The sequence below is a fragment of the Nelumbo lutea genome, chromosome 7, assembly GCF_056320005.1.
Source record: "Nelumbo lutea isolate HS-2025 chromosome 7, American lotus-T2T, whole genome shotgun sequence".
NCBI lineage: Eukaryota > Viridiplantae > Streptophyta > Magnoliopsida > Proteales > Nelumbonaceae > Nelumbo > Nelumbo lutea.
This window is the reverse complement of record NC_142690.1, coordinates 15236948-15263176: the sequence shown is the minus strand read 5'-3', so window position 1 is coordinate 15263176 and position 26229 is coordinate 15236948. Positions and strand designations below refer to the sequence as shown.

Below are 26229 nucleotides of genomic sequence, written 5' to 3'. Positions count from 1 at the left end.
CAGGGAAAATTGATTATTCGGAAATATTCTAATGTATCCACATATCCAAGCTACATTTCTTAAAAATCACCACCTCAGTAGTTGCTAATTTCCACGTGGGACTATACTTTGGAGGATTTGACAATATTGTTTAGACAAGTGGAGCATCATTGATCTCCCACGTCAACTGTCAGGGTCGTCAAACTCCAAACTTGCTTTGCCACGTCAACTGAGCTGGTGATCGTTTATTTACGAGGAAGAGAGCAAAAATGTGAAACACAGACAAATGTTCTGCTCTCTCGCCTTTCAAAGGCTCTCTCTCATGGCGCCCAAACCCCGTCGCCTCCATCCCCGTAACCTCTCTCTCTCTTTCTCTGCATCCATTTTGAGTGTTCACGCCGAATAATGCACGCGTACTTGTTCATTCTCTTCAATTTTTGCCCATAATAGGTAGATCTAAGTCTCTCTTTCTCTGTGATTAGTTGCAGAGGCATCGTTACTAAACTCCGCCAAGAGGCCCAGGAAAATGTCGACGAGCTCCGCCACGAAGGAAGGTTTCGAGAAGTATGCGCAATATCTCAATGAACTTGTATGCTTCTTCATCTACTGTTATCACTACTCTTTTTTCTTTTAATTAAGCTTTGCTTAGTATTTTGTTGGAAAACAAATATATTTTTACTTCTTTGGCTTAAATTTACAATTGATTAAATTAAGATATAATTTTATAAGAATTAGGGTTTATAAGCTGCTTTTTAGTCCTGCTGATAAAAATAAAAATGCTTCTTTTTGGTCCTGTCACCTTTAATCTCTTCGAAATTGGGATTCTATCATGCATTATTACATTCTTTAATTAAAGGGTAGCGTCTAAAGATAAAGCAAAAACATCCACCAGTACTCAAAATATTAGCACCGCTCTCTGTGAAATTGAAAAAGACATGCAATGAGCAAACCATGTTCTTCTCCAACTGATTTCGCCCTATTTATGCAAGTGATATGCATTTTTGTACTCTACCAGAATTAGGATATAACTCCCAATAAGCGGAGCATATATTATTATGTGTCAAAGTATTGGCACTAGTATAATTCCGTTTCTGAGTTTCTTCGTAGCCGTGGCCGTTAAGATTGCATTTGGTTTGATAGAAAATGAGAGAGAAACAGAAAGTTGAGGGGAAGTTATTTAAGTCTCAGTTTGGGAAGAGGGCGAATACGAATATGTTCAGTGCAAAACCTTGTATACTATATTTCTAAACCTTTGTATTCTCATCGTATAAATTTGTATTTGCACTCTTCCTAACTAAGCATAAGTATTTTTAGCCTCAGGGAAAACCGTAACACTATTCCCATTGCTGAACATGCATTGGTCTTAACTCTTAAGCCCCTTGTGAATACAAATGGATCTTGTATCAAATATCATCCAGTTGAAAGAGATCATTCCCCTTGTGTCACTTAATTACTGATTGTTGCATATAATGATCCCTTCCCCCAAGTAGAGGGGTTTTTATCGTTAACTTTGTCTTTCCTTAGACCAGAAACATGGACAAATGCAATTTTAAGTCCCCTTGCATGTGAACTATGGAGCCTTACTTTTTCTAGTCAGAATTATATGATCAATGATTGTAAATCAATCAATTAGGTGACATTTACAGTTATCCAAATGGTGTAGTTTTCTTTAAAAGTTAACAGCCCTAATGCCTTAACGTCTAGATATATAAATCAGAGGCATTAAGCATAAATTCCTGATTGGTACTTTGTGAACAATCCAAAACTTCTTTGGAGAACTAAAATTGCTCTTGATGATGTGAAGTTTGAGTTTTACGGATATGACTGAATTTTTGACTGCTCAACATGCTGCCATGTTGTTTTGTTGGTGCCTTGAATTCCAATTGCAATCTTGGAGAAACCTGAAGGTAAATTTTTATAGTGGTCTGTGGTGGAAGCGGGGACAAGTAGAGAATATAGAGATTGTTAGTATCCAGACTCACAACATATTTGGATTTTGCAAGTATATTAGATCTCACAGCATAGCCAATGTTATGACTCATCTTGATCTCGCAGGACTTTGGACTCACTAGTCCTTTGGACTTGCAGAAGCCTGGTCTTGCAGGCTGATCTCACGGTAGCCTGATCTTGACAGTTTGTGGGGATCATTTTGATTTGTTTTTTTTTTTTTTTCCATATAAATAGCCTTGTAACTTGCACAGAAAGTTACCTTGTATCTTGGGATCCAAGAAAGAGAGCAAGAGAGTGTGTGAGAAACAGGGGGGAGTGAACTTTGGGTGTATTGGGAGCTAGGGCTTTAGTGAGAGGTTATAAACACTGTAACTATAAATCTCCATTGCTGATTGGATTTTGTCTCCTTTGGTGCATGTGGACATAGGCTATAAGCCGAACCACATAAATCTCTGTGTGTGCCTTGTGTGCTCTGTTTTTGCGTTTTCTTTTTGTATTCTTTACTTGCCAAATGTTATCTTATTCCTGTGTTTGTTAGAACCCCAACACATGTCTAGCACATGGGTTGACTGAATTTGGTGGGACATGTTAAGGATAAAATTCCTTTGGTTTGATATATGTTAATTCTTTATTTAGTGATATTGGTGCCTATAGAACAAGGTTTAAAATTTCGTCACATATTGGCCTTGTAGAGAACATTGATGTGGGCCCCACAGCTGTGGTCCCACTCTGTCCGTAGGGTAGAATGTATCTAGTCACAGCTGTGGTTATTTTGCTATTCTGTTATTTCTAGTTTCAGCTTTATATTGTTTGTTATTTGTTAGCAGTTATGATGTAAACACCAAGGGCAGATATGTCCTTTCATGTAACTAGCATAACCTATATATATTAACTTAAAGTGGCGGCGGCAGAATATTTGACATTCTGTTCTCCTCAAAATCTCTGTTCTACTGCTCTTTCACCACTCTTCCTTCTACTTCTTCTTCACTTTTCTTCTCATCGAACCTGAAATCTCTTAGTGGTCAAGACTGAATAGCAGTCTTGAAAACCTACATGGTATCAGAGCCAAGTTAGGGTTTTTCATGTGAGTCTAATACCAGCCGACCACATGAGAATTCCCTAGGACTGAAAGTTGAAAAGGAGGAGTTCGCAGACTGATTCTTGGAGATCGCCAGAGGTGCTAGCAGCTGTTGGAAACTTGCTAGGGTTGCAGAGTGTTGGTGGTCAGGAAGGATCAGAGAAGACTAGGGTTCAGGTAACCCTAGAAGGCGGCGAACTATTTTTTCCTTGTAAGTTGTTTACTTTTTAAGAGAAGTTCTATCAGAGAAGATAGGTTGGGCCTATCTGGAGGGGAAGGCTGAACCATTCTAGTTCTTTCTCTTCGATTCACTAGGGTTTTACTGCAAACCCTGGCCGAACTGTGTTTCTCTCTACTCTAGGGTTTGAAAGTGATCTGCGGCAAGCCCTAGTGTTTGACTGAACCCTGTGATCTACCTAGAGCTACTCTTAAGTTTATTGGTAGGTCCGATTAGATTATAGGGTTTCTTATTAACCCTACTGCAAGCTCATCTATATAGTTTGGACTGTGCGACTGAATTGCTTCCTTTCAGGACTGATTAAAACCCTAACTTTCCCTAGCATATCAGTTTTTTTTAAGGCTGTTCTCAGAGTTCTAAGGGAGTTAGAGATCTACGGACAGCTACTGCTGTGTTGGCTAGTTGGTTTCAGATAAGATTTATTTCGGTTTTGTGCACATACACAGAGAATACAGATCATGCCTATACTGTTTTGATTGTGATTGGTGATTCAAGTGCTGTTTTGAGACTTGATAGAAATGGAGTCTGAAATTCAGGCAGAAGGCAATCTTGGGAACATCAGTTATGGTGGTATTTCTGAGATGGGTGGTCAGATTACGACCGTAAAGTTTGATGGATCAAACTATTTGGAATGGGCCCAATCAGCCATGATGGCTATTGGTGGAAGAGGTAAATTAGGGTACTTCTCGGGAGATATGAAAGAACCTTCCAAGGGAGACCCGACATATACCAAGTGGATGCAAGAAAACTACTTGGTTATGACATGGTTGTGTAATTCTATGCAGCCTCATATTAGTCGGAATTATTTGTGGGCAAAGACAACTAAGGAGATATGGGATGTTATGAAAGAAACTTACTCCCAACCCCTTAATGTTGTTAGAGCATATGAATTGAAATGTGAAGTGAACACCCTTAAACAAGGAGAGAAACCGGTGTCGGTCTACTTCTCTACCTTGAAGTCCCTGTGGCACGAGATTGATCACTTAGAAACTCTTGAGTGGGAGAGTCTCAAAGATGCTTAGACCCATAGAAAGCACATCGAGACAAACAGAGTGTTTGAGTTCCTGGCGGGACTGAACTCAGAATATGATATTGTGAGGCATCAGATTTTGACTAGAGACAGTGTGACTCTCTCTCAGGCTTACTCATTTGTACACAATGAAGAGACCAGAAGGAAGGTTATGATGCAACCCACATCAGCCTTTGTAGCGGCTACACCAAAATCAGAGGGTGATTTAGAGAAGGACAGGAGGAAGGAAGGCAAGAAGGATGTAGTATGTGAACATTGTAAGAAACCCAAACATACAAAAGAGACATGTTGGAAACTACATCCCCACTTGGTTCCTGCGAAGTTAAGAAACAAGAAGGGCACTGCTCATGTAGCCATGAACACTGATTCAGCATCCTCATCTGGCACAAAAGAAACATCTTTGGAGACCTTAGCTGCAGTTCGGGCTGCCCTGATACAGCTAGAAAAGGAGGTTGGAAATTTAGCTCAACCACTGTAGCCTCCATCAACCCCTGTCACATCTGCCTTCGCCCATTCAGGTACTCGAGCTTCAGCCTATCATGCCTCAGCTCCAGGTACTACTGAACCTTGTTGGGTAATAGACTCAGGTGCATCTGATCACATGACTAGCTTGCCTTCATTGTTTACTACTTACCATTTGTCTTCTGGTAGGGATAAAGTATCTATTGTTGATGGCTCCTTGGTTCCTATTTCTGGGAAGGGTGACATCAAGCTTTCAGATACTATCTCCCTATCATCTGTTTTGCATATCCCTAAGCGTGATACTAACATTCTTTCAGTCAGTAGTATTACCAAGCATATGAACTGCTCAATAACCTTCTTCCCTGACCGATGTGTTTTTCAGGACTTGGAGACGTAGAAGGTGATTGGGACTGGCTGTGAGACGAATGGGACCTATCTGCTCGGGGAGCGGTTCCGTCAGGGAGAGTCAGTAGAGAAGTTGTCTTTTGTTTCTCAGAGAGTGAGTCCGGTTATGCTTTGGCATAACCGATTAGGTCATTTGTCTTTTCAATCTTTACAGAGTTTGTTTCCTACTTTATTTGAGTCTATTGAGTTGTCTCAGCTACAATGTGAAAGTTGTGAGTCTGCTAAGCATTGTAGAAAGCCTTATTTATTGAGTAATAAAAGGAGTGATAATTCTTTTGATATTGTGCATATTGACGTTTGGGGGCCTTATCATATCCCTTCAATGGGTGGGTACATATACTTTTTGTTATTTGTTGATGACCATACCCGGTTTTCTTGGATTTATCTCATGCGTTCACGAGATGAGGTACATTCCCTGACCCAAAATTTTCACCAAATGATCCTAACCCAGTTTGATGCCAAGATCAAAGTTCTCAGATCTGATAACGCAAATGAATACATTGCTAAATCATTGACATCTTATCTTCTTCATCATGTGGTTATCCACCAGAGCTCTTGCCCTCATACACCTCAGCAGATTGGAGTTGCTGAGAGGAAGATTAGGCACATTTTGGAAGTGGCTAGAAGCCTCATGTTTACTTCCAATGTCCTTATTCGCTTTTGGGGGGATGCTATCCTCACGACAGTATACCTTATTAATCGGGTCCCTTCCAGGGTCCTTGGTATGTGATCTCCTTTTTCGCTTCTACACCCACGTGAGGATTTGCTTTCTATTCCCCTTAAGACATTCGGTTGCACTTGCTTTGTTCAGCTTCTCGGACCCCATCCCTTCAAGTTTGAGCTCAAAGCCTCCAAATGCATCTTCCTTGGTTATGCACAAACTCAAAAGGGTTATTGTTGTTATGATCCTGTCTCTGGGAGGAAGTTTGTCTCCATGGATGTCACTTTCTTTGAGGGGACACCCTATTATCCTCGGGTTGCCCCTCAGGGGGAGAGTAGTGAGAATGGGGGTTTGAGTTCTTGTCTTCAGGGGGAGAGCACTGAGAGTGGGGCAGTTCTTTTACCTATTCCATTGGGTGATGAGAGCTGCAATGGTGAGGGTGGTCAGAGGGATCAGGAGTTGAGGGAAAGCTGCAATGGTGAGGGTGGTCAGAGGGATCGGGAGTTGAGGGTTTATCACAGGCGGTGCAGGCAGGTTGATCCTGATCATCAGCAGTCCAGACCAGCTCCAATCTCATCTGCAGCTCCAGGTCCAGATACTTCAGTCCCAGAGCCCACAGAGACTTCCCCTACAGATGATCTCGACCTTCCAATTGCAGTCTGTAAAGGGAAACGACATTGTACCACATCCACAGCCCACTGTATTTCCCGTTTTTTATCCTATGATCGCCTATCTCCTACCTATAGGTTCTACCTTAGCTCCATTTCCAATGTCCCTATTCCAAGAACAGTGCAAGAAGCCCTATCCGTTCCTGAATGGAAAGATGCAATGCAAGTTGAGATGGATGCCCTGTTGAAAAACAACACCTGGGAGGTAGTTGATATGCCAAAAGGAAAGAAACCAGTTGGATGCAGATGGGTATTTACGGTGAAGCATAATGCAGATTGATTTATTGAGAGGTATAAAGCTTGGTTAGTTGCAAGAGGGTTTACACAGACTTATGGCATAGATTACTTGGAGACGTTTGCACCAGTAGCCAAGATGACTATTATTCGAGTTCTATTGTCCCTTGCAGCAAGTCACACTTGGCCTTTATACCAAATGGACGTGAAAAATGCCTTTCTGAATGGAGATTTGCAGGAAGAAGTTTACATGCGATTGCCTCCTGGATTCTATGATGCAAAAATAGGTAAGAAGGTTTGCCTGTTCAACAAGGCTTTGTATGGTTTTAAAACAGTCACCTAGGGCTTGGTTCGATAGATTCAGACTAGCACTTGTGAAGTTTGGATATGTATAGGCCCAGTCAGATCATACTCTATTCATCAAGAGGGTAAAGTCCTTTTTGACACTACTGGCCATATATGTTGATGATATTGTGGTCACAGGGAATGATAGCCATGAGATTGAGACTCTTAAATAGCTTCTTCACCAAGAATTTGAGGTGAAGGACCTTGGTGTACTCCGGTATTTTTTGGGTATTGAGGTTGCTAGATCCAAACAGGGGATCTTTATATCTCAGAGGAAATATGTCCTAGACCTGTTGGCAGAAACTGGAAAGTTAGGTGTCAAGCCTGCAGATACACCAATTAAACAGAATCATAGGATTAGTGCCGAGATGCCCAGGTAGGGGTATACTTTTCAAGAACAACAATCACATGAAGGTGGATGTCTATATTGATGCAGATTGGGCTGGGAGTGTTGATGACAGAAGGTCTACCTCAGGATATTGTGCCCTTGTGGGAGGAAACCTTGTCTCCTGGAGAAGTAAGAAACAAAGTGTCGTCTCCCGGTCAAGTGCTGAAGCAGAATACAGGTCCATGGCCAATGGAGTGGCTGAAATCCTATGGCTAAGATCTCTACTTAAGAAGCCCCTGATGCTGTAATGTGATAATCAAGCCGCCATTAATATAGCATATAATCCAGTACAACATGACAGAACCAAACACATTGAAGTTGACCGCCATTTTGTGCGAGAGAGGGTCTCATCTCAAGAAGTATGCCTCCCTTACATCACATCCAGTATGCAACTAGCAGACATCCTCACTAAAGCCGTATCAAGAAAGAAGCTAGAGGCAGATCTATCCAAGTTGGGAATGATGAACATATACTCCCAACTTGAGGGGGAGTGTAAAGAACATTGATGTGGGCCCCACAGCTGTGGTCCCATTCTGTCCGTAGGGTAGAATGTATCTAGTCACAGCTGTGGTTATTTTGCTATTCTGTTATTTCTAGTTTCAGTTTTATATTGTTTGTTATTTGTTAGCAGTTATGATGTAAACACCATGTGCAGATGTGTCCTTTCATATAACTAGCATAACCTATATATATTAACTTAAAGTGGTGGCAGCAGAATATTTAACATTCTGTTATTCTCTTCAAAATCTGTGTTCTACTGCTCTTTCACCACTCTTTCTTCTACTTCTTCTTCACTTTTCTTCTCATCGAACCTGAAATCTCTTAGTGGTCAAGACTGAATAGCAGTCCTGAAAACCTACAGGCCTGTATCAGCCGATATGTATTGTTACACAAAATAGAGGTGTTTTGGGATTTTGAATAGGGCAGACAGGTCTAAGACTTACCCTTACATGTTTTTTTTTTTTTTTAAATAAAAATTTAAAAGAGATGAAACTAAAATAGAGGTGGCATAAGGTTAAAGTACTGATACACCCCTTTTACCATCTTGGGATGTATCAATATTGATACTTTGGAACTTGCTCTAGAGATTGCCAAGATAATGCAAAATGTACAAACTATTAATGGTTTTTGTTGGAGTTGGATGATAACTCTTCTAAAATATATGTCATTCAGGCTTTATCTGGATTGAACTCAGAAGTTGCATATATATATATGTATATATATATCTTTTGATTTTGTTGTTTATGTTTTAAGATACTGTTATTAATCATATATGTTGCAGAATGACAAGAGGGAGAGAGTGGTAAAAGCAAGTCGTGACATCACCATTAACAGTAAAAAAGTTATTTTTCAGGTGCACAGGTAACTGAATGTTCTTCATTGCCTACAATATACTATGCTGTTAGTTAGATGTCACCATGGTTCTTTGTATATCACTTTATTTATTTATGTCTGTCAGATGTCACCATGCCCAGATTACCATTAACTTGGTTATTTTTTATTTTATTATTTGTTTATCACTTTATTTATTTTTTGTCTATCATGCCCAGGCTACCATTAAATTGGTTGTTTTTTATTTTCTTATTTTTTCACTTAAGTTTTGGTTCTTCCATGCATCTTGCTACCACCTTGTTTATCTGGAACCCATTCTGTGCTTCAAAATCCCTTTCTGTTGCCTCTCCTAGTTCCAGAAATCCAAAACTGTGTTTCTTCTCACAACTACTGCTTTGTTGTTTCCATTGAATCCATCTTGCTCCTCAAATGCCTCTGCTTATTTGCACTGTTTATGTTTTTTTTTTGGATTGTCCTATAACAGGATCAGTAAAGATAATAAAGAAGAAGTTCTGGAAAAGGCAGAAAAGGATCTAGCTGCTGTTACTGATCAATATATGTCCCGACTAGTAAAAGAATTGCAAGGAACTGATTTTTGGAAGCTCAGACGAGCATACTCTCCTGGGGTTGTATTTATGGATCCCTCTTAACTGTTAATCTAGAAGGGATACTTTCAAAGTCTCATATGCATTCTCTTGTATGATCATTGCAGGTACAGGAATATGTTGAAGCTGCAACTCTTTGTAAATTCTGCAAGACTGGGAAACTCTTGAATCTTGCTGAGATAAATGCTAATTTGCTACGACTGAGTGATCCATCTCAAGAGCCCTTGCAGATTAATGTCCTTGACTATCTGTTGGGGGTAATCTCCTGTCTTATTTGTTTACTTGTTTATCTTGCAAAATTTATTTACTTATTCAATTTCCTTCTTTTTTTGGCTTATCACACGAGGAAACCCAAGATGCCAACTTGGTGGCCTGGATATGACTAGAAAAACTACACTAGGGATGTAAATGTTGTGTATGCAATTCAATATTTTTTGGTGCTTTCCATAATGGAATTTTTTGTTGAGTAATAATGCTTTCCATAAAGATATACTACATTGTAGAAAACTACCGTCTTATATTCCATTCTTATGCTCCCAAACCAATGAAATATTAACTTTTATTAATTTTTTATGATTGGAATTGAATTGATTTTTATCCAAGACAACTCCTTTCTGGGGTTCATTGAATTTTTAGCACCATCTCTGCATCTGCAACCTCTGTTGTTGGTATACTATCTTCTTGCTCCACCAAATGGGGCTAGATTTGTTCTTCATGAATGAAATCCTCTTTTTGTAACTAAGAGTTGGACCGTTTCCATGTAAAAGATTCTCAAATCTTGTGGTTTAGCTTGCTGATTTGACAGGAGAGCTGATGAGACTAGCCATTGGTCGAATATCAGATGGTGAACTTGATTATGCAGAGAAGATATGCTCATTTGTTCGTGAGATCTATAGGGAGCTAACTCTGCTTGTCCCGAATATGGATGACAATGCTGAGATGAAGAAGAAAATGGAGACTATGCTTCAAAGTGTAGTGAAGATAGAAAATGGTATGGTACTGCTGCTTTCCTGTTCCAAAGTCACTAAGACAAATGTATGTGATATTTTCCTGTTTTCCTGGTCCAATGCAATTGATTACTTGTAAATATGGATAGAATTTATGTGTTTTTTTACTCAATGATGGATAGAAGACAAATATATATGCTTTTTTTACTCGGTGATATATGAATTGAGTTTACCTCAATTCTTGAGAAGTGGTAATCCACAACTAAGATTGCAAGTGTAGTATTTTGGAAGAAAGGAGCACAACTGAAATGCAAGGGATTAATGAAGTGTGATGTGCAAGAAGGCAAGGCACATGCTTGAATGAAATGTGGTGTCACTCTTGGGAAAAATTAACCACTTATTATTAAGAATATTTTATCCAAATTTGAAAAATGTTTTTAAAAGCTTATTAGCTGGTAGATTTATTACCATGGATGTTGTAATGTTGTAACACAAGTTAAACTGTTTAAACTTTATAAATTAGAGATAGAACCTAAAATATAGTAAATTAGCTAATGTCAACTTCAAGGTTAACTTATCAAAACATAATAGTGCTAGGTAAGGTGCACCCAAGAAAATGAGTCTTAGGCTCTTAGCTTGTGAACCCAGATGCACCTTTTAAAACATCAGGCAAGCACAGAGAGGAGAGTTTTCTATTATAGATCCCAATGGGTTGTCTAATTTTTTTCTTTTCACCATATGGCTCAGGTCTTAGCCTCTGAACCCTGTCTAATGTTTTTATTTTTCACCCAAAAAAAGGTTATCTAATGAGGTGGGACCAGGGGCATTCCCAGAACCAATTTGGTGCTTAGGGTGGGAGTTAGATTATGGGTGTGGCTTGGTGAATGTTCTAAGGATGCTTTGCCACTGCTGGGGAGTGAAACTCTTGGCAATCTAGGTTGGGGCTTTACATACTCTGCTTGGCGTTACTGGTGGTGAGCATATCAGGTTTAAGAGGTATAGATGTCTCCAAGGTTGACCATGGGGTTTTAGTTTGGTTGGATGTTTCATTTTGCTTATGGTAGTGCATTAAGCCATATTTTTCAAGGGATGGGTAGATTTTACTCATCCATTTCAAGGGATGTCTCTGCTGGTGGTCAATGGATAAGGAGATTCTGAGCCATATAAGTTATTGGGGGTGATGCTATGAGGGAAGAGGAAGCTACAGGTTGAGAAGACACACATGGTTTGGTCCTAGGTCCTTAACCAGGCCGGATTCAGATACATCTGAGTCTAATATAATCCAATTACCAAAAGACTAAGGTGGCATTTGTTACAAGTGAACTCTATCTCTGAGAAAGCAAGAACTTCTGGCTCTAGACTCCGAATATCCAAAATTGCTTTTTTTTTTTTTGCTTTTGTACCCTCTAAATGCAGTTTGTTGAATATTTGAATCTTATAATATCTGAAAAGTGATTGTTTTACATATTTAACCCTATGAATTTATGAGTTTTTTTTCTTGGCTGAAGAGAAAAAAGAAGGAAAAATTGGGTAGAAGGTTGTTTACTAGTAGCATTGGCTCCACTAAAAAAAGAGAACCACAAGATAAATGGTGGTGTAAGAGAGAGGTAGGGTTTGGAGATAGATGGTGCAAATGGATTATGGGTTGTGTTAGGAATTGTCACAACTCTGTGCTGGTAAATGGAACAATGGGGGATATATTTTCAAATTTAACAGGCACAAGACAAGGAGACCCACTCTCCTCCTTGTTTACCTTGATTGTTGATGTTTTAGGGAGATTGATTCATAGAGCAGATTCGAGGAACCCAGTAAGAGGTTGGAGACTAGGAGGGACGAGATACCACTTACCAACCTACAATTTGTGGATGACACAATCTTATTCTGTGAAGGGGGAATTTGGATTAGATAAGGAACTTGAAGATGGTGATACAACTCTTTGAGAAGATGCCCAACCTTAAGGTGAACTCTGAGAAGAACTGTATAGTGAGTGAACTTTGAAGGGAGGGACCAAGGGAGTTGGGGGAGTGTGTAGATATTTTAGGATGTGCAGCGTCAAGCTGGCCTTTGACCTACTTAGGGCTACTCCTATGAGATGACCCCAAGAAAGGGAGTTTCTAGAATTTTGTGGTGGAAATATTTGAGAAAAGACATGCCTCATGGAAGAAGAACTATCTTTCTCTTGGGGGGAGGATCACACTGATTAGGGCAACCCTAACCAACTTACCCATCTATTTTTTGTCAGTGTTCAAGGTTCTTGCAAAAGTTTCTAGTAGATTGGAAAATTTGATGAGGGACTTTCTGTGGGAGCTAAGAGAGGAGAAGAGGGACCATAGAATGGGTTGGGAGATGGTGACTAGAAGAAGCTAGGAGGGCTTGGAATTGGAAAAATTAGGAAAAGGAACATGGCTTTGTTGGGGAAGTGGTTGTGGTGGTTCTCTCTAGAGAAGGATATGCTGTGGGCCAAAGTAGTGGCTAGCATTCATGGGCTAGAAGACATTGGATGGGATCCTAGAATTTTGGCAAGGACTAGAAGTGCATCTCTGTGGAAAGCCATTCATGATTTGTTACCAAATTTCTCCCTTTGGATCAGGTATGATTTGTGTAGAGAACACTGATGTGGGCCCCACAGCTGTGGTCCCACTCTGTCCGTAGGGTAGAATGTACCTAGTCATCCTAGGGTTAGCTGATGGTCAATCTGTTATTCTAGTTGCTATTTATTTTTCAGTTTTATATTGTTATGTGTTATGATGTAAACACCAAGGGCAGATGTGTCCTTTCATGTAACTAGCATAACCTATAAATATTAAATAGAAGTGGCGGCGGCAGAATATTGAGATTCTGTCCTTCCTTTCAGAGTTTGTGTTCTACTGCTCTCTCACTACTCTTTCTCCTCTTTTCTCTATACTTTCTCTTCTTTTCGAACCTGAAATTTATTAGTGTTCAAGACTGCTATCCAGAGCCAAGTTAGGGTTTCTCATGTGAGTCTAGTACCAGCCGACCACATGAGAATCTCCTAGGACTGGAAGCTGAAAAAGGTGGAGTTCGCAGACTGATTCTTGGAGATCGCCAGAAGTGCTAGCAGCTGTTGAAAGCTTGTCATGGTTGCAGAGTGTTGGTGGTCAGGAAGGATCAGAGAAGACTAGGGTTCGGGTAACCTTGGAAGGCAGCGATCATTTTTTCCTTGTAAGTTATTTATTTTCTAAGAGAAGTTCTATCAGAGAAGATAGGTTGGACCTATCTGGAGAGGGCGATCGAACCATTCTAGGGTTTTCTCCCTTCGATTCTCTAGGGTTTTACAGCAAACCCTACTGTTGAAAGTGATCTTGCGGCAAGCCCTAGTGTTAAACTGAACCTTGCGGTCTACCTAGAGCTGTTCTCAAGTTTATTGTTAGCATTGATAAGATTCTAGGGTTTCATATTAACCCTACTGCAAGTCTATCTATACGGTACTGATTGGATTGTGCAACTGAACTGTTCACTTTAAGGACTGATTAAAACCCTAATTCTGCCAAGCATATCATACCTACTTCTAAGCTGTTTTTCAGAGTCTTTTGAGGTTTTCGAACTCTCTTAAGGGGTTAGAACTCTACGGACAGCTACTGTTGTGTTTGCTAGTTGGTTTCAGATTAGAGTTATCCCAGTTTTGTGCACATACACTGTGAATACAGATCAGTCCTACACTGTTTTTTGATTGTGATTGGTAGTCCAAGTGTTGTTTTGAGACTTGACTGAGATGGAGTTTAAAAATCAGGCAGAAGGCAGCTTTGGGAACATCAGTTATGGTAGTGTTTCTAAGATGGGTGGTCAGATTACAACTGTAAAATTTGATGGATCAAACTATTTGGAATGGGCCCAATCAGCCGTGATGGCTATTGGGGGAAGAGGTAAATTAGGGTACCTCTTGAGAGATGTGAAAGAACCCCCCAAGGGAGACCCTACGTATACCAAGTTAATCCAAGAAAACTACTTGGTTATGACATGGATGTGTAATTTTATGCAGCCTCATATTAGCCGAAATTACTTGTGCGCAAAGACAGCTAAGGAGATATGGGATGTTATGAATGAAACTTATTCCCAACCCCTTAATGTTGCCAGAGCATATGAATTGAAATGTGAAGTGAAAAATCTTAAACAAGGAGAGAAACCGGTTTCAGTATATTTCTCTACCTTGCAGTCTCTGTGGCGTGAGATTGATCACTTAGAGACTCTTGAGTGGGAGAGTCCCAAAGATGCACAGATATATAGAAAGCAGGTCGAGACAAACTAGGTATTTGAGTTTCTGGCAGGCCTAAATTCAGAGTATGATATTGTGCGGCAACAGATTTTGACTAGAGATAGTGTGACTCTCTCTCAGGCATACTCATTCATACACAGTGAAGAGACCAGAAGGAAAGTTATGATGCAACCTCAGCCCCTCACACTAGCCTTTGTAGCGGTCACACCCAAATCAGGGGGTGATTCAGAGAAGGACAGGAGGAAGGAAGAAAAGAAGGATGTGGTATGTGAACATTGTAAGAAACCCAAACATGCAAAAGAAACATGTTGGAAATTGCATCATCACTTGGTTCCTACGAAGTTGAGAAGCAAGAAGGGCACTGCTCGTGTGGTCGTGAACACTGATTCAGCATCCTCATCTGGCACAAGAGGAACATCTTTAGAGACCTTAGTTGCAGTTCGGGCCGCCCTAATACAATTAGAAAAGGAAGTTGGAAATTCAGCTCAGCCACCGCAGTCACCATCAACCCCTGCCACATCTGTCTTCGCACATTCAGGTACTCGAGCTTCAGCCTACCATGCCTCAGCTCCAGGTACTACTAAATCTTGTTGGGTAATAGATTCAGGTGCATCCGATCACATGACTAGCTTGCCTTCATTGTTTACCACTTACCATTTGTCTTCTGGTAGGGATAAAGTATCTATTGCTGATGGTTCCTTGGTTCCTATTTCTGGGAAGGGTGACATCAAGTTATCAGATACTATCTCCTTGTCATCTGTTTTGCATGTTCCTAAGCTTGATACTAACATTCTTTCAGTCAGTAGTATTACCAAGCATATGAACTGCTCAGTAACCTTTTTCCTTGACCGATGTGTTTTTCAGGACTTGGAGACGAAGAAGGTGATTGGGACTGGCCATGAGACGAATGGGATATATCTGCTTGGGGAGAGGTTCCGTCAGGAAGAGTTAGTAGAGAAGATGTCTTTTGTTTCTCAAAGTGTGAGTCCGGTTATGCTTTGGCATAACCAATTAGGTCATTTGTCCTTTCGGTCTCTAAAGAGTCTGTTTCCAGCTTTATTTGAGTCTATTGAGTTGTCTCAGTTGCAGTGTGAAAGTTGTGAGTTTGCTAAGCATTGTAGAAAGCCTTATTTATTGAGCAATAAAAGGAGTAATAATTTTTTTGATATTGTGCATATTGACGTTTGGGGGCCTTATCACATCCCTTCCATGGGTGGGTACAGACATTTCTTGTTATTTGTTGATGACCATACCCGTTTTTCTTGGGTTTATCTCATGCGTTCACGAGATGAGGTACCTGCCTTGACCCAAAACTTTCACCAAATGATCCTAACCCAATTTGATGCCAAGATCAAAGTTCTCAGATCTGATAACGCAAAGGAATACTTTGCTAAACCATTGACATCTTACCTTCTTAATCATGGGGTTATCCACCAGAAGTCTTGCCCTCATACACCTCAACAGAATGGAGTTGCAGAAAGAATAGGCACATCTTGGGAGTGGCTAGAAGTCTCATGTTTACTTCCAATGTTCCTATTCGCTTCTGGGGTGATGCTATCCCCATGGCGGTATATCTTATTAATCGGGTTCCTTCCTAGGTTCTTGATATGAGATCTCCTTTTTCCCTTCTATACCCAAGTGAGGAGTTGTTTTCTATTCCCCTTAAAACATTCGGTTGTACCTGCTTTGTTCAGCTTCTCGGACTCCATCACTCCAAGTTCGAACCCAAAGCCTCCAAATGCATCTTCCTTGGTTATGTACAAACTCAAAAGGGTTATTGCTGTTATGATCCTGTCTCAAGGAGGAGGTTTGTCTCCATGGATGTCACTTTCTTTGAGGAGACACCCTATTATCCTCGGGTTTCTCCTCAGGGGGAGAGCAGTGAGAGTGGGGGTTTGAGTCATTGTCTTCAGGGGGAGAGCAGTGAGAGTGGGGTAGTTCCTTTACCTATTCCATTGGGTGATAGAGTTGCAATGGTGAGGGCGGTCAGAGGGATCAGGAGTTGAGGGGGAGATGCGATGGTGAGGGTGGTCAAAGGGATCAGGAGTTGAGGGTCTATCATGGGCGGTGCAGGCAGGTTGATCCCGATCATCAGTAGTCCAGGCTAGCTCCAATCTCATCTGCAGCTCCAAGTCTAGGTATTACAGTCCCAGGGCCCACAGAGACTTCCTCTATTGTTGCCATTTCACCTCCTACAGATGACCTTGACCTTCCAATTGCAGTCCGTAAAGGGAAACGACATTGTACCACATCCATAGCCCACTGTATTTCCCATTTTTTATCCTATGATCGCCTATCTCCTACCTACAGGTCCTACCTTAGCTCCATTTCCAATGTCCCTATTCCAAGAACAATGCAAGAAGCCCTATCCGTTCCTGAATGGAAAGATGCAATGCATGTTGAGATGGATGCCCTGTTGAAAAACAACACCTGGGAGGTAGTTGATTTGCCAAAAGGAAAGAAACCAGTTGGATGCAGATGGGTATTTATAGTGAAGCATAATGCAGATGGATCTATTGAGAGGTATAAAGCTTGGTTAGTTGCAAGAGGGTTTACACAGACTTATGGCATAGATTACTTGGAGACGTTTGCACCAGTAGCCAAGATGACTATTATTCGAGTTCTATTGTCCCTTGCAACAAGTCACACTTGGCCTTTATACCAAATGGACGTGAAAAATGCCTTTCTGAATGGAGATTTGCAGGAAGAAGTTTACATGCGATTGCCTCCTGGATTCTATGATGCAAAAATAGGTAAGAAGGTTTGCCTGTTCAACAAGGCTTTGTATGGTTTGAAACAGTCACCTAGGGCTTGGTTTGATAGATTCAGACTAGCACTTGTGAAGTTTGGATATGTACAGGCCCAGTCAGATCATACTCTATTCATCAAGAGGGTAGAGTCCTCTTTGACACTACTGGCCGTATATGTTGATGATATTGTGGTCACAGGGAATTTGAGGTGAAGGACCTTGGTGTACTCCGGTATTTTTTGGGTATTGAGGTTGCTAGATCCAAACAGGGGATCTTTATATCTCAGAGGAAATATGTCCTAGACCTGTTGGTAGAAATTGGAAAGTTAGGTGTCAAGCCTGCGAATACACCCATTGAACAGTATCACAAGATTAGTGTAGAGTGGGGAGCTTCTTGAAGACAAGGTTATGTTCCAACGATTGGTAGGAAAGCTCCTATATCTCTGCCTCACTCGGCCAGATATTATTTATGCTGTTAGTGTTGTCAGCCAGTACATGCATTCTCCTAGAACCACACATCTTCTTGCGGTAGAAAGAATTTTAGCCTACTTGAAGAGATGCCCGGGTAGGGGTATACTATTCAAGAACAATAACCACATGAAGGTGGAGGTCTATACGGATGCCGATTGGGCTGGGAGTGTTGATGACAGAAGGTCTACCTCAGGATATTGTGCCCTTGTGGGAGGTAATCTTGTCTCCTGGAGAAGTAAGAAGCAAAGTGTTGTCTCCCGGTCTAGTGCTGAAGCAGAATACAGGTACATGGCTAACGGAGTGGCTGAAATCCTATGGCTAAGATCTCTACTTGAGGAGTTGGGTATTGAGTATGAGAAGCCCTGGATGCTGTATTGTGATAATCAAGCATCCATTAATATAGCAAATAATCCAGTGTAGCATGACAGAACCAAACACGTTAAAGTTGACCGACATTTTGTACGAGAGAGGGTCTCATCTCAAGAAGTATGCCTCCCTTACATCACATCCAATATGCAACTAGCAGATATCCTCACTAAAGCCGTATCAAGAAAGAAGCTAGAAGCGGATCTATCCAAGTTTGGAATGATAAACATTTACTCCCAACTTGAGGGGAGTGTAGAGGACACAGCTGTGGTCCCACTCTGTCCGTAGGGTAGAATGTACCTAGTCATCCTAGGGTTAGCTGATGGTCAATCTGTTATTCTAGTTGTTATTTACTTTTCAGTTTTATATTGTTGTGTTATGATGTAAACACCAAGGGCAGATGTGTCCTTTCATGTAACTAGCATAACCTATAAATATTAAATAGAAGTGGCGGCGGCAGAATATTGAGATTCTGTCCTTCCTTTCAGAGTTTGTGTTCTACTGCTCTCTCACTACTCTTTCTCCTCTTTTCTCTATACTTTCTCTTCTTTTCGAACCTGAAATTTATTAGTGATCAAGACTGATAGCAGTCTTGAACATCTACAATTTGAATTCAATCAATCTTATAAAATTTTGGGAACAAACTTGGGTGGAGAATTCCCCCTTAAAGACCCAGTTTCCTTCTTTGTGTGCTCTCTCTGATTTGAAAAATGAGTCAATTTCATCCTTCCTAGTTCCTTCAAACTCGACTTCTGGTTTTGTGTGAAATCTAGGTCTAGGGCTGTAAAGGATACAGAGCTAGATTTTTTTTTCTTTTTTTTTTTTTGGAAAAGGTAGGGTATTTTATTAAATCAATAACCAGTACAAAGGAGCCTAGGCCATTAGAGGCTGCCTAGAGTCATCGCAAATTACAGATACATCCAGTTCTGAGATCTAAACAACATACTCAAATTCTGATTTTTAAACACCTCTGTTGCTGACACCCAGGACAGAAGTTTACCCACAACTTTCTGCACCATTTCCTCTGGAGATTTAGCTTTGCCCTTAAAAATTCTGTTATTTCTTTCAATCCAGATAGTCCAAAGCACAGCAGCTGGGATAGTCTTCCAAAGCAAGATACTTTTCTTGCCGAGACCCTCAATCTGCCAACACAACAGCAGATCCTTCACAGAATTTGGCATTACCCAGCTGATTTCCAAAGTTTGAAGAAAATGCCTCCAAATTATAATTCGAGACTGGGCAATGTAAGGCCAGATGTTCAGTAGTTTCTACTGCCCCACCACACAAGCCACATGACATCCGAAATCTGTATGCCACATTTCACTAGATTAGCTTTGGATAGACATTTATTTGAAGCCATTGTCCAGAGCAAAAACTTCACTTTAGAAGGACTGATTGAGTTCCAAATCTGCCTAGCCTGAAAGTTTCCCTGACCTGGACTTATCAACTTACTGAACATAGACTTTACAGAGAACCTGCCATCAGCTTCCCATTTCCATCTTCAAGCATCCTCCATGTTTGTGTCAATCCTCTGGTTATGTAGCAGGCCCAACAGATTTGCATACTCCTCAATTTCCCAGTCAAAGAGATGCCTCCTACAAGTTAGGTTCCAACTGAAAGAGTTACCATCCACATTGAAGTTCTCAGCCACCAAGGAATCCTGATTTATAGAAATTTGATACAAGAGACGAAAGGCATCTTTTAGACACACTTAAGAACACCAAGAGTCTTTCCAAAATTTAATTCTTCCCTATTTCCCAAGTTGTAATCGATTCCTTCCTCAAATAAATTAGAGTTCTTCATTATACCTGTCCAAATGGAGCTTATCCCTCTTTACATAGGAGAACTGGATCTCCAATCACCCCAATCCACTTCATATTTGTCCACAATCAGCTCCACCAAGCATTTCTTTCATTTGCAAATATCCAAAGCCATTTACACAGAAGGGCAGAATTGAATTTCTTCAATTTTCTTATTCCCAACCCTTTAACTTCCTTAGGAAGACACACTTGATCCCAGTTTACAACATGAACCTTCTTCTCCTCCTTCCAACTTCTCCAGAGAATTTTTCTGTAGTTGCTCCAATTTGTTAGCCTCTTTGGAAGAAATAAAAGAGGGAGAGGAAGTAAGTAGGTAGATTAGAAAGAGTACTCTTAATCAAAATCACTCTCCCTCTGAAAGAAAGGTATTTAGCTTTCCAGGAAGCCTATTTTTCTCCATTCTTTCAACCACTGGATTCCAAATTTGAGAGGAAGTATATTTAGCTCTAAGAGGGAGCCCCAAGTACTTGATCAGAAGATGGGCAGTCTGACAAGCCATAACTTCTGCACAAACTTCTAGATTTGTAACAAGACCTACAGGGATAATCTGAGATTTAGTCAAATTAACCTTGAGGCCAGACACCACCTCAAACCAACTCAAAATTCCAAGCACCACCTCTAGTTGATTTGGAGAAGCATCAACAAAGCATAAGGTGTCATCAGCAAATTGAAGAATATTTACTTTTTCTTTTCCCGGAGCAATTGCAAAGCCCTCCCAAAGCCCATTCTCAGCAGCCTTCTTGCTAAAGAGAGAAAATTTCCATGGCGCAAATGAAGAGTAGGGGAGAGAGAGGGTCACCTTGCCTCAAACCTCTTGAACTTCCAAAAAACCCCGTTGATTGCCCATTAACTAAGATGGAGAACTTAGGAGTCTTAACACAAACTCTGATCCAGTTTCTCCAAAGCTGCCCAAAATTCACTTTCTCCAAAACCAGATCCAAGCAGTGCCAGTTAGCATGATCATAAGCTTTTTCAATATCCAGTTTGCACAGAACACCTGGGGTCCCCTCTCTTCTTCTGGACTCCAGCAGTTCATTGGCAATGAGAATAGAGTCAACCATCTGTCTACCCGGGACAAAAGCACTTTGGTTACAAGAGATAACACTGCCTAACACACACTTCATTCTTGCCAATTTGCTAAAACATTTATTTTTTTGAAAGATCAAAGGAAAATTCATTAAACTAAAAATGACCGAACATCTCAAGGAGATGGTTGTCTAGTTGACAAACCAACTACAAAATAGAAATGACACTGAAAAGAATCAAATTTCAAGGATTCAACTCCAACGTCCTCTAGAAATTTCTCAAAGAAATCAGGCTCAATCATTTGCACATACTCGGGAAGACAGAGGCCCCAAACTGTCATCAAAATGCCCATTCTTGCAATAAGAATTCAATGCTCTATCGGTTCTGCTCCCTCCTACCTTCTCTCCTACTCCTCACAATCCAGCTAGAACCTCATCCTCCTCCCCCTCTCCCTGTCTTCCACCAACCCCAAGTTCACTCAATTTCGTCCGGTCCTTCCTCTTCTCCCCCTTCCTCATCCCACCCCTTAATTTTTTCTAGATATTCTTCCTTTTTCTTTTTTTTTTCATATTTATCAAGTGCTATTTTTGTGAAATCTTCTCCTCCTCAAAAAACTAAACTGAGAGACTTTCCCATCTCGACCTCCCTCTCCACCAGTTTATTAATATTCACCTTCCCATTTTGAACTATTTCCTTGACTTCTTGGTCCTTTTGTATCTGTTCCACTCTCTCTCTCTCTCTCTATATTCCTGTCCCCACCAATTGTGGCCTCTCTTTCCACTGATTTCTGGAGAGGTACACAGCTTATGACACCTTCCTTATCTGTACCGGTTTGTGAACACAAAATCTCTTCAGCAACGGAACCGTCAACACTCACCTTGTAGGTGGAATCCCCCATTGAATTTGCAAAGCTTGTTCTCTTCCTCTTATTTCAGATGGCCTATGAAAAGAGGAAGAATTATGTGGAGATGCATAAGGGCTGCTGTTTGTTGGGCTTTGTGGGAAAAAAGAAACTCAAGAATATTCTTAAAAAAGGAGATAAGTGCTGAAATTTTAATAGAGCTAATCCATGTAAGGGTGGCCCAATGGCTGGAATCCTCAGATCTTTTCTCTAGTGTTACTTTGGATGATTTGCTGAGCAATTGGAAAGAAGTAGCTAGTTCTGCCCAAGTTAAAAGGATTATAAATCCTTTGTGGATACCTTTTTTTTTTGAAGGATAAAAGAAAATTCATTAAAACTGAAAAAAAGCAGTACAGCTCAGAGAAATGGTTGTCTAGTTGACAAACCAATATTGAACAAACTACACTCAGAAAGATTCAAAATTACAAGGATTCAACTCTAGAGTACTCCAGAAATTCTCTATCAGATCAGACTTGTTCACGTGGACAAACTCTGGAAGGCTGAGAACCCAGGCTGCAATCGAGTTGCTCATCCCTGCAACTCTGTATACCTTCCCCTAAAGTCTTTATAAAACTGAACTTGGATGGTAGTAATAGAGGGAATCCAGGACAATCAGGTATTGGGGGTGTCTTTAGGAATGAGGATGGGAATGTTTCAGCAATTTTCTCATGCCCAATTGGTGAAGTTAACTCTCTTAGGGCTGAGGTTTATGCTGCATTGGAAGGAACCCAAAGAGCAAAAGAAATGAACAAAAGGAGGCTTGTAATTGAGGGTGATTTGGAGGTGGCAGTTGGTTGGTTAAAAGAGGACAAGGCTGGTATGTGGAGTTACAGCAATGAAAGGAAAAAATTCAAATGGCTGGCCAAGGACATCGAGATAAAGTACAGCTGGGTGAAGAGATCTGCTAACTCATTTGTAGATAGGTTAGCCAATCAAGCGGTGCTTAGGGATTCTTTGTTTTGGGCTGAATTTTAGTTCTGTTTTTATGTTTTCTTTTGGGGTCCCAGCCTCTTTGGGAGGAGTTAAGATAGTTTATCTCCCCTGTTGTTTTGAAATTAATGAAAGCTTCTTGTATACTGGCACTTTACTCAGGACCGGTAGGGGTTGGAGACTCTTTTAAGGCTGAACTTTTTGCAGTTTTACAAGGTGTTCATATTGCAAAAGACATGAATTTGGAGAACCTGGTAATTGAAGGGGACTCCAAGGTGGTGGTAGGTTGGCTACAAAATCCTTTCCAGACTCAGTGATTTGGTGTTATAGAAATGAAATGTAGAAGTTCCAGTGGTTAACTCAGCAGATGAATCTAAGTATACAATAGGTGGGAAGGGAGGCAAATACGTTGGCTGATGCTTTAACAAAGCAAGGGGTAATTAGGGATCAGTTGTATTGGGCACAATTGTAATTACAGTGCTAGCTCTAAATTAATAGTGAGGTAGGGTTTAGGTAAGAATAAAAGACATGGGCATTTCTGTCATAGAGTGAGGTCATTTTTGGAGCAAAAAGTTACAAAACATCTCTTAGCTCACTAATGAAAAATTATTATTTTTTGATACACTACTAACAAAAAATTATTAAAATATCAAAGGGGAAAATTACTATGAAGGATAGGCATAAAAATTAATGCTGAATCTGCAAGGGTAAAAAAAAGAGAGAAAAGAAGAAAAAGATAAGGACGAACCAAAAGATCCACAGATAAGGAGAAAAATTCTGTAGTTTTATCATTTCCATTAAGGGGAAGAAAAATTTCCTGCTTTTTTCTGAATTGAATCTTCTCAACCCAAGAGTTAACTCGCTTTTTAAGAAATTCCCCTTGCCATCATTGGCTGTTTCTCTTGCCTCAGCAGTTACTATTTGTTCTCTAAAGAAACTTCCAACCTATTGTAATAAAATTTTAAGCTTCAATTCAATCATGTGAACTATGCCTGAGAAATTGAAGACATCAGCTGCTGTGCTTGGATCAATTGTTAATATCCTTTTTATCTAAAAAAAAAAAAATGTTAATATCCTTTCCTCCTCATGCCTAACAGTGAAACAGAGATAGACTACCAACATTTGAAGAATTTAGTATTTATTTTTATTTTCAACGAGGTAATTTTTGAAAACTGTGCCATGCCTATATTTGAAAATCTTGTTTTTCTAATCAAGTTCGATATTCTCTATAATTTTAGAGATTTTGTGGATCACAATTTCTCCTGAGAAATTTGATGTTTGTAAAGAAACTTAGCTTTGTATTTTGTTGCAAGGTATACTAAAGCTTTACTTGTTTTTTTGGTAGAAGCTTCATTAACAAACTTTTTAGATGTTGTTCGAAGTTTTATGTTTTCTGAGTTCCAGATAAATTCAATATAAACAATTAACTTCATCCGAGAATTTAGAAAGATGTTCCAGTAGTGGTGTTTGTGACTGCCTTTTTTTTTGTAATTTTATCCACAAATTGAGCCCTTCGTTTTTTGCGTTGTTGCTGCAGCCTGCTTTAGTGTTCATGTGAGAGGATCAGAATATGTTCCTTTACTAGGATCCAGTGATCCAGGTTACTCTTTCTTGGGTGTGCCAGACGTTGAACTTTGAAGTAACTCCATCTGCCTCTCAAGAACTATATTAAGTTTCCTTTCTGAATTTTTTATTTGTTAGATGTCTCCTGGTCTTACTCTTTCTTGCTCACACTTGCAGCTTTGACTCATGTGGAAACATCATGATAGAAGGGTTATTTGTTAAGCAATAGGTGATATTCTTGTTCTTTGCCAGAAAAAAAATGGAGATTTAATCTATATAGCAAACAGAAGGAAAGATGGTAATAGGTTTCAAGCATATGACAATATCCACAGAGGTTGGCTTTGGGTGGCGGGATGCTGCAGGAATGGAAGATGCATTTCTCTATTAACGTATTATTCGTTCATTTACTAGTTAGCATCGTCTGGACATTTTCCTACTTTGGCGGAAAAAGGATTGCATTTGGATCTTCCTGTTTGTAGTGTAAATTTCAGATGCACTTGCACAAATGCATGGGAGTGCAAATTTTGGTTCCCATTTGGTTGACTTTGCTTTATTTATTTGAGAGTTGTTAAGTCGGAAGATGATGTGGCCCCCATCGTATATGTGAGAGAATGAAGAATGAAAGATGGGAAGGGATCACTTTTTAGGATATAAAATTTGCACCTATGCAAATACATGCGAAAGAGCAAAATTTACCTCACTACTGTGTAAATTGGTTTTAGCAAAAAAAAAAAAAAATGTAAATTAGCACAACAAAAAAGTACTAATCCAAGCCAGTTTGTTCTCCTTTTGAGTTCATCTAAATTCTGATAAAGCTCTCAGAAATCATATTATTGCACCTAGTCTTTTGGATATGCACTAGTATTTAAGAAATTCTGACATGTATTCCGACGACAGTTGCTAATTTCGTACTGCTTTGTATTCTATTAGGTTACGTTTGGTTTGACAAAAATAGAACATAAAATTGAGGGAAGGTTCTTAATTTGCGGAAATTTTGCAGAAAACCTTGTCCTCAGCTTTCTGTTTCTCCTATTTTTTGAATAAAACCAAAGTAGTATGAACTACGAAATGTGAAGGCCGTAGCGATCTTGTTACGCTCCCATGTGGCTGTGGTGTGCTTGCCAGGAAGTTAATTGCTCCCCAGCATTGCAAGGCAGTCCCTACATGGAAGCTAGCAAGCTGTGTTTGGTGAAAAGCTGACAAATGCTGTTGTTGAGCAAAGAGTGCTTTTTTTTGTTTTTTTTTTGGTGGTGGGGGTTGAAATTTTGATGGCTTTTCCAAAGCCGCTCAGTCAACGCAGCTCCCCTCCAAACAAGCTCTAAGATGTCGGCATACATTGTTCGAACTCGCGTTTCACCTAAAATGGAGGCCGCCCTCAGAAATGTAGGCTGTTTATGGTATTTGGATTTTCTCTGTGATATTTTTTGGGCTTTCTGATAGAGTTAGGTGTTAAGTATTTACACCTCCCTTACCAACTGTCGGGTGGCTCAATTGGTATGTTGGTTTGCTCCGGTATAGACACGGAAGGGTTATTAGTGTGGTGCATATTGTCAAATACCTCTCTTGAAGCAAATATTAAGAGTTTAAGGTTGCATTTAGCATTCTTTATTTTAAGGATTCGTTATCTTTTTGGGGTTAAAAAGTCAGTGTTGATAGGGGCAATTTATCAATAAAAAAAGAGATAAATCCTTAAAATAAGGAATGCCAAATGTAGTTTAAGATCTCTTCGGCCAACTTATTAACTAATTCATCCATTCTAAATTGTGGTTAAGTTACTTTTTTTTTAATGCTTGGAAGGAGTGGTTAAACTATTTATTCCACTCTCTCTTCCATTTAGTTAATAAGTT

At 40.0% G+C, this 26229-nt stretch overlaps 1 protein-coding gene across 1 annotated transcript; it reads left to right on the top strand.

The window, feature by feature from the left end:
• LOC148845275 (Translin family protein) lies at window positions 1–25180 on the top strand. Its single transcript, XM_088953744.1, has 8 exons — window positions 1–332; window positions 462–568; window positions 8721–8800; window positions 9255–9396; window positions 9483–9632; window positions 10165–10366; window positions 24357–24458; window positions 24560–25180. The coding sequence occupies exons 1-7, from the start codon at window positions 266–268 to the stop codon at window positions 24455–24457; spliced, it is 849 nt and encodes a 282-aa protein (XP_088809870.1). The 5' UTR covers window positions 1–265; the 3' UTR covers window position 24458; window positions 24560–25180.
• Window positions 25181–26229: the final 1049 nt, after the last annotated feature.

Excerpts from the sequence above, each read along its gene's own strand:
- LOC148845275 (XM_088953744.1), top strand. The coding sequence starts at position 266 with ATGTTCTGCTCTCTCGCCTTTCAAAGGCTCTCTCTCATGGCGCCCAAA. Across the intron at positions 9,397-9,482 it reads GACGAGCATACTCTCCTGGG|GTACAGGAATATGTTGAAGC; the intron begins GTTGTATTTATG and ends TGATCATTGCAG. Across the intron at positions 9,633-10,164 it reads TCCTTGACTATCTGTTGGGG|CTTGCTGATTTGACAGGAGA; the intron begins GTAATCTCCTGT and ends CTTGTGGTTTAG.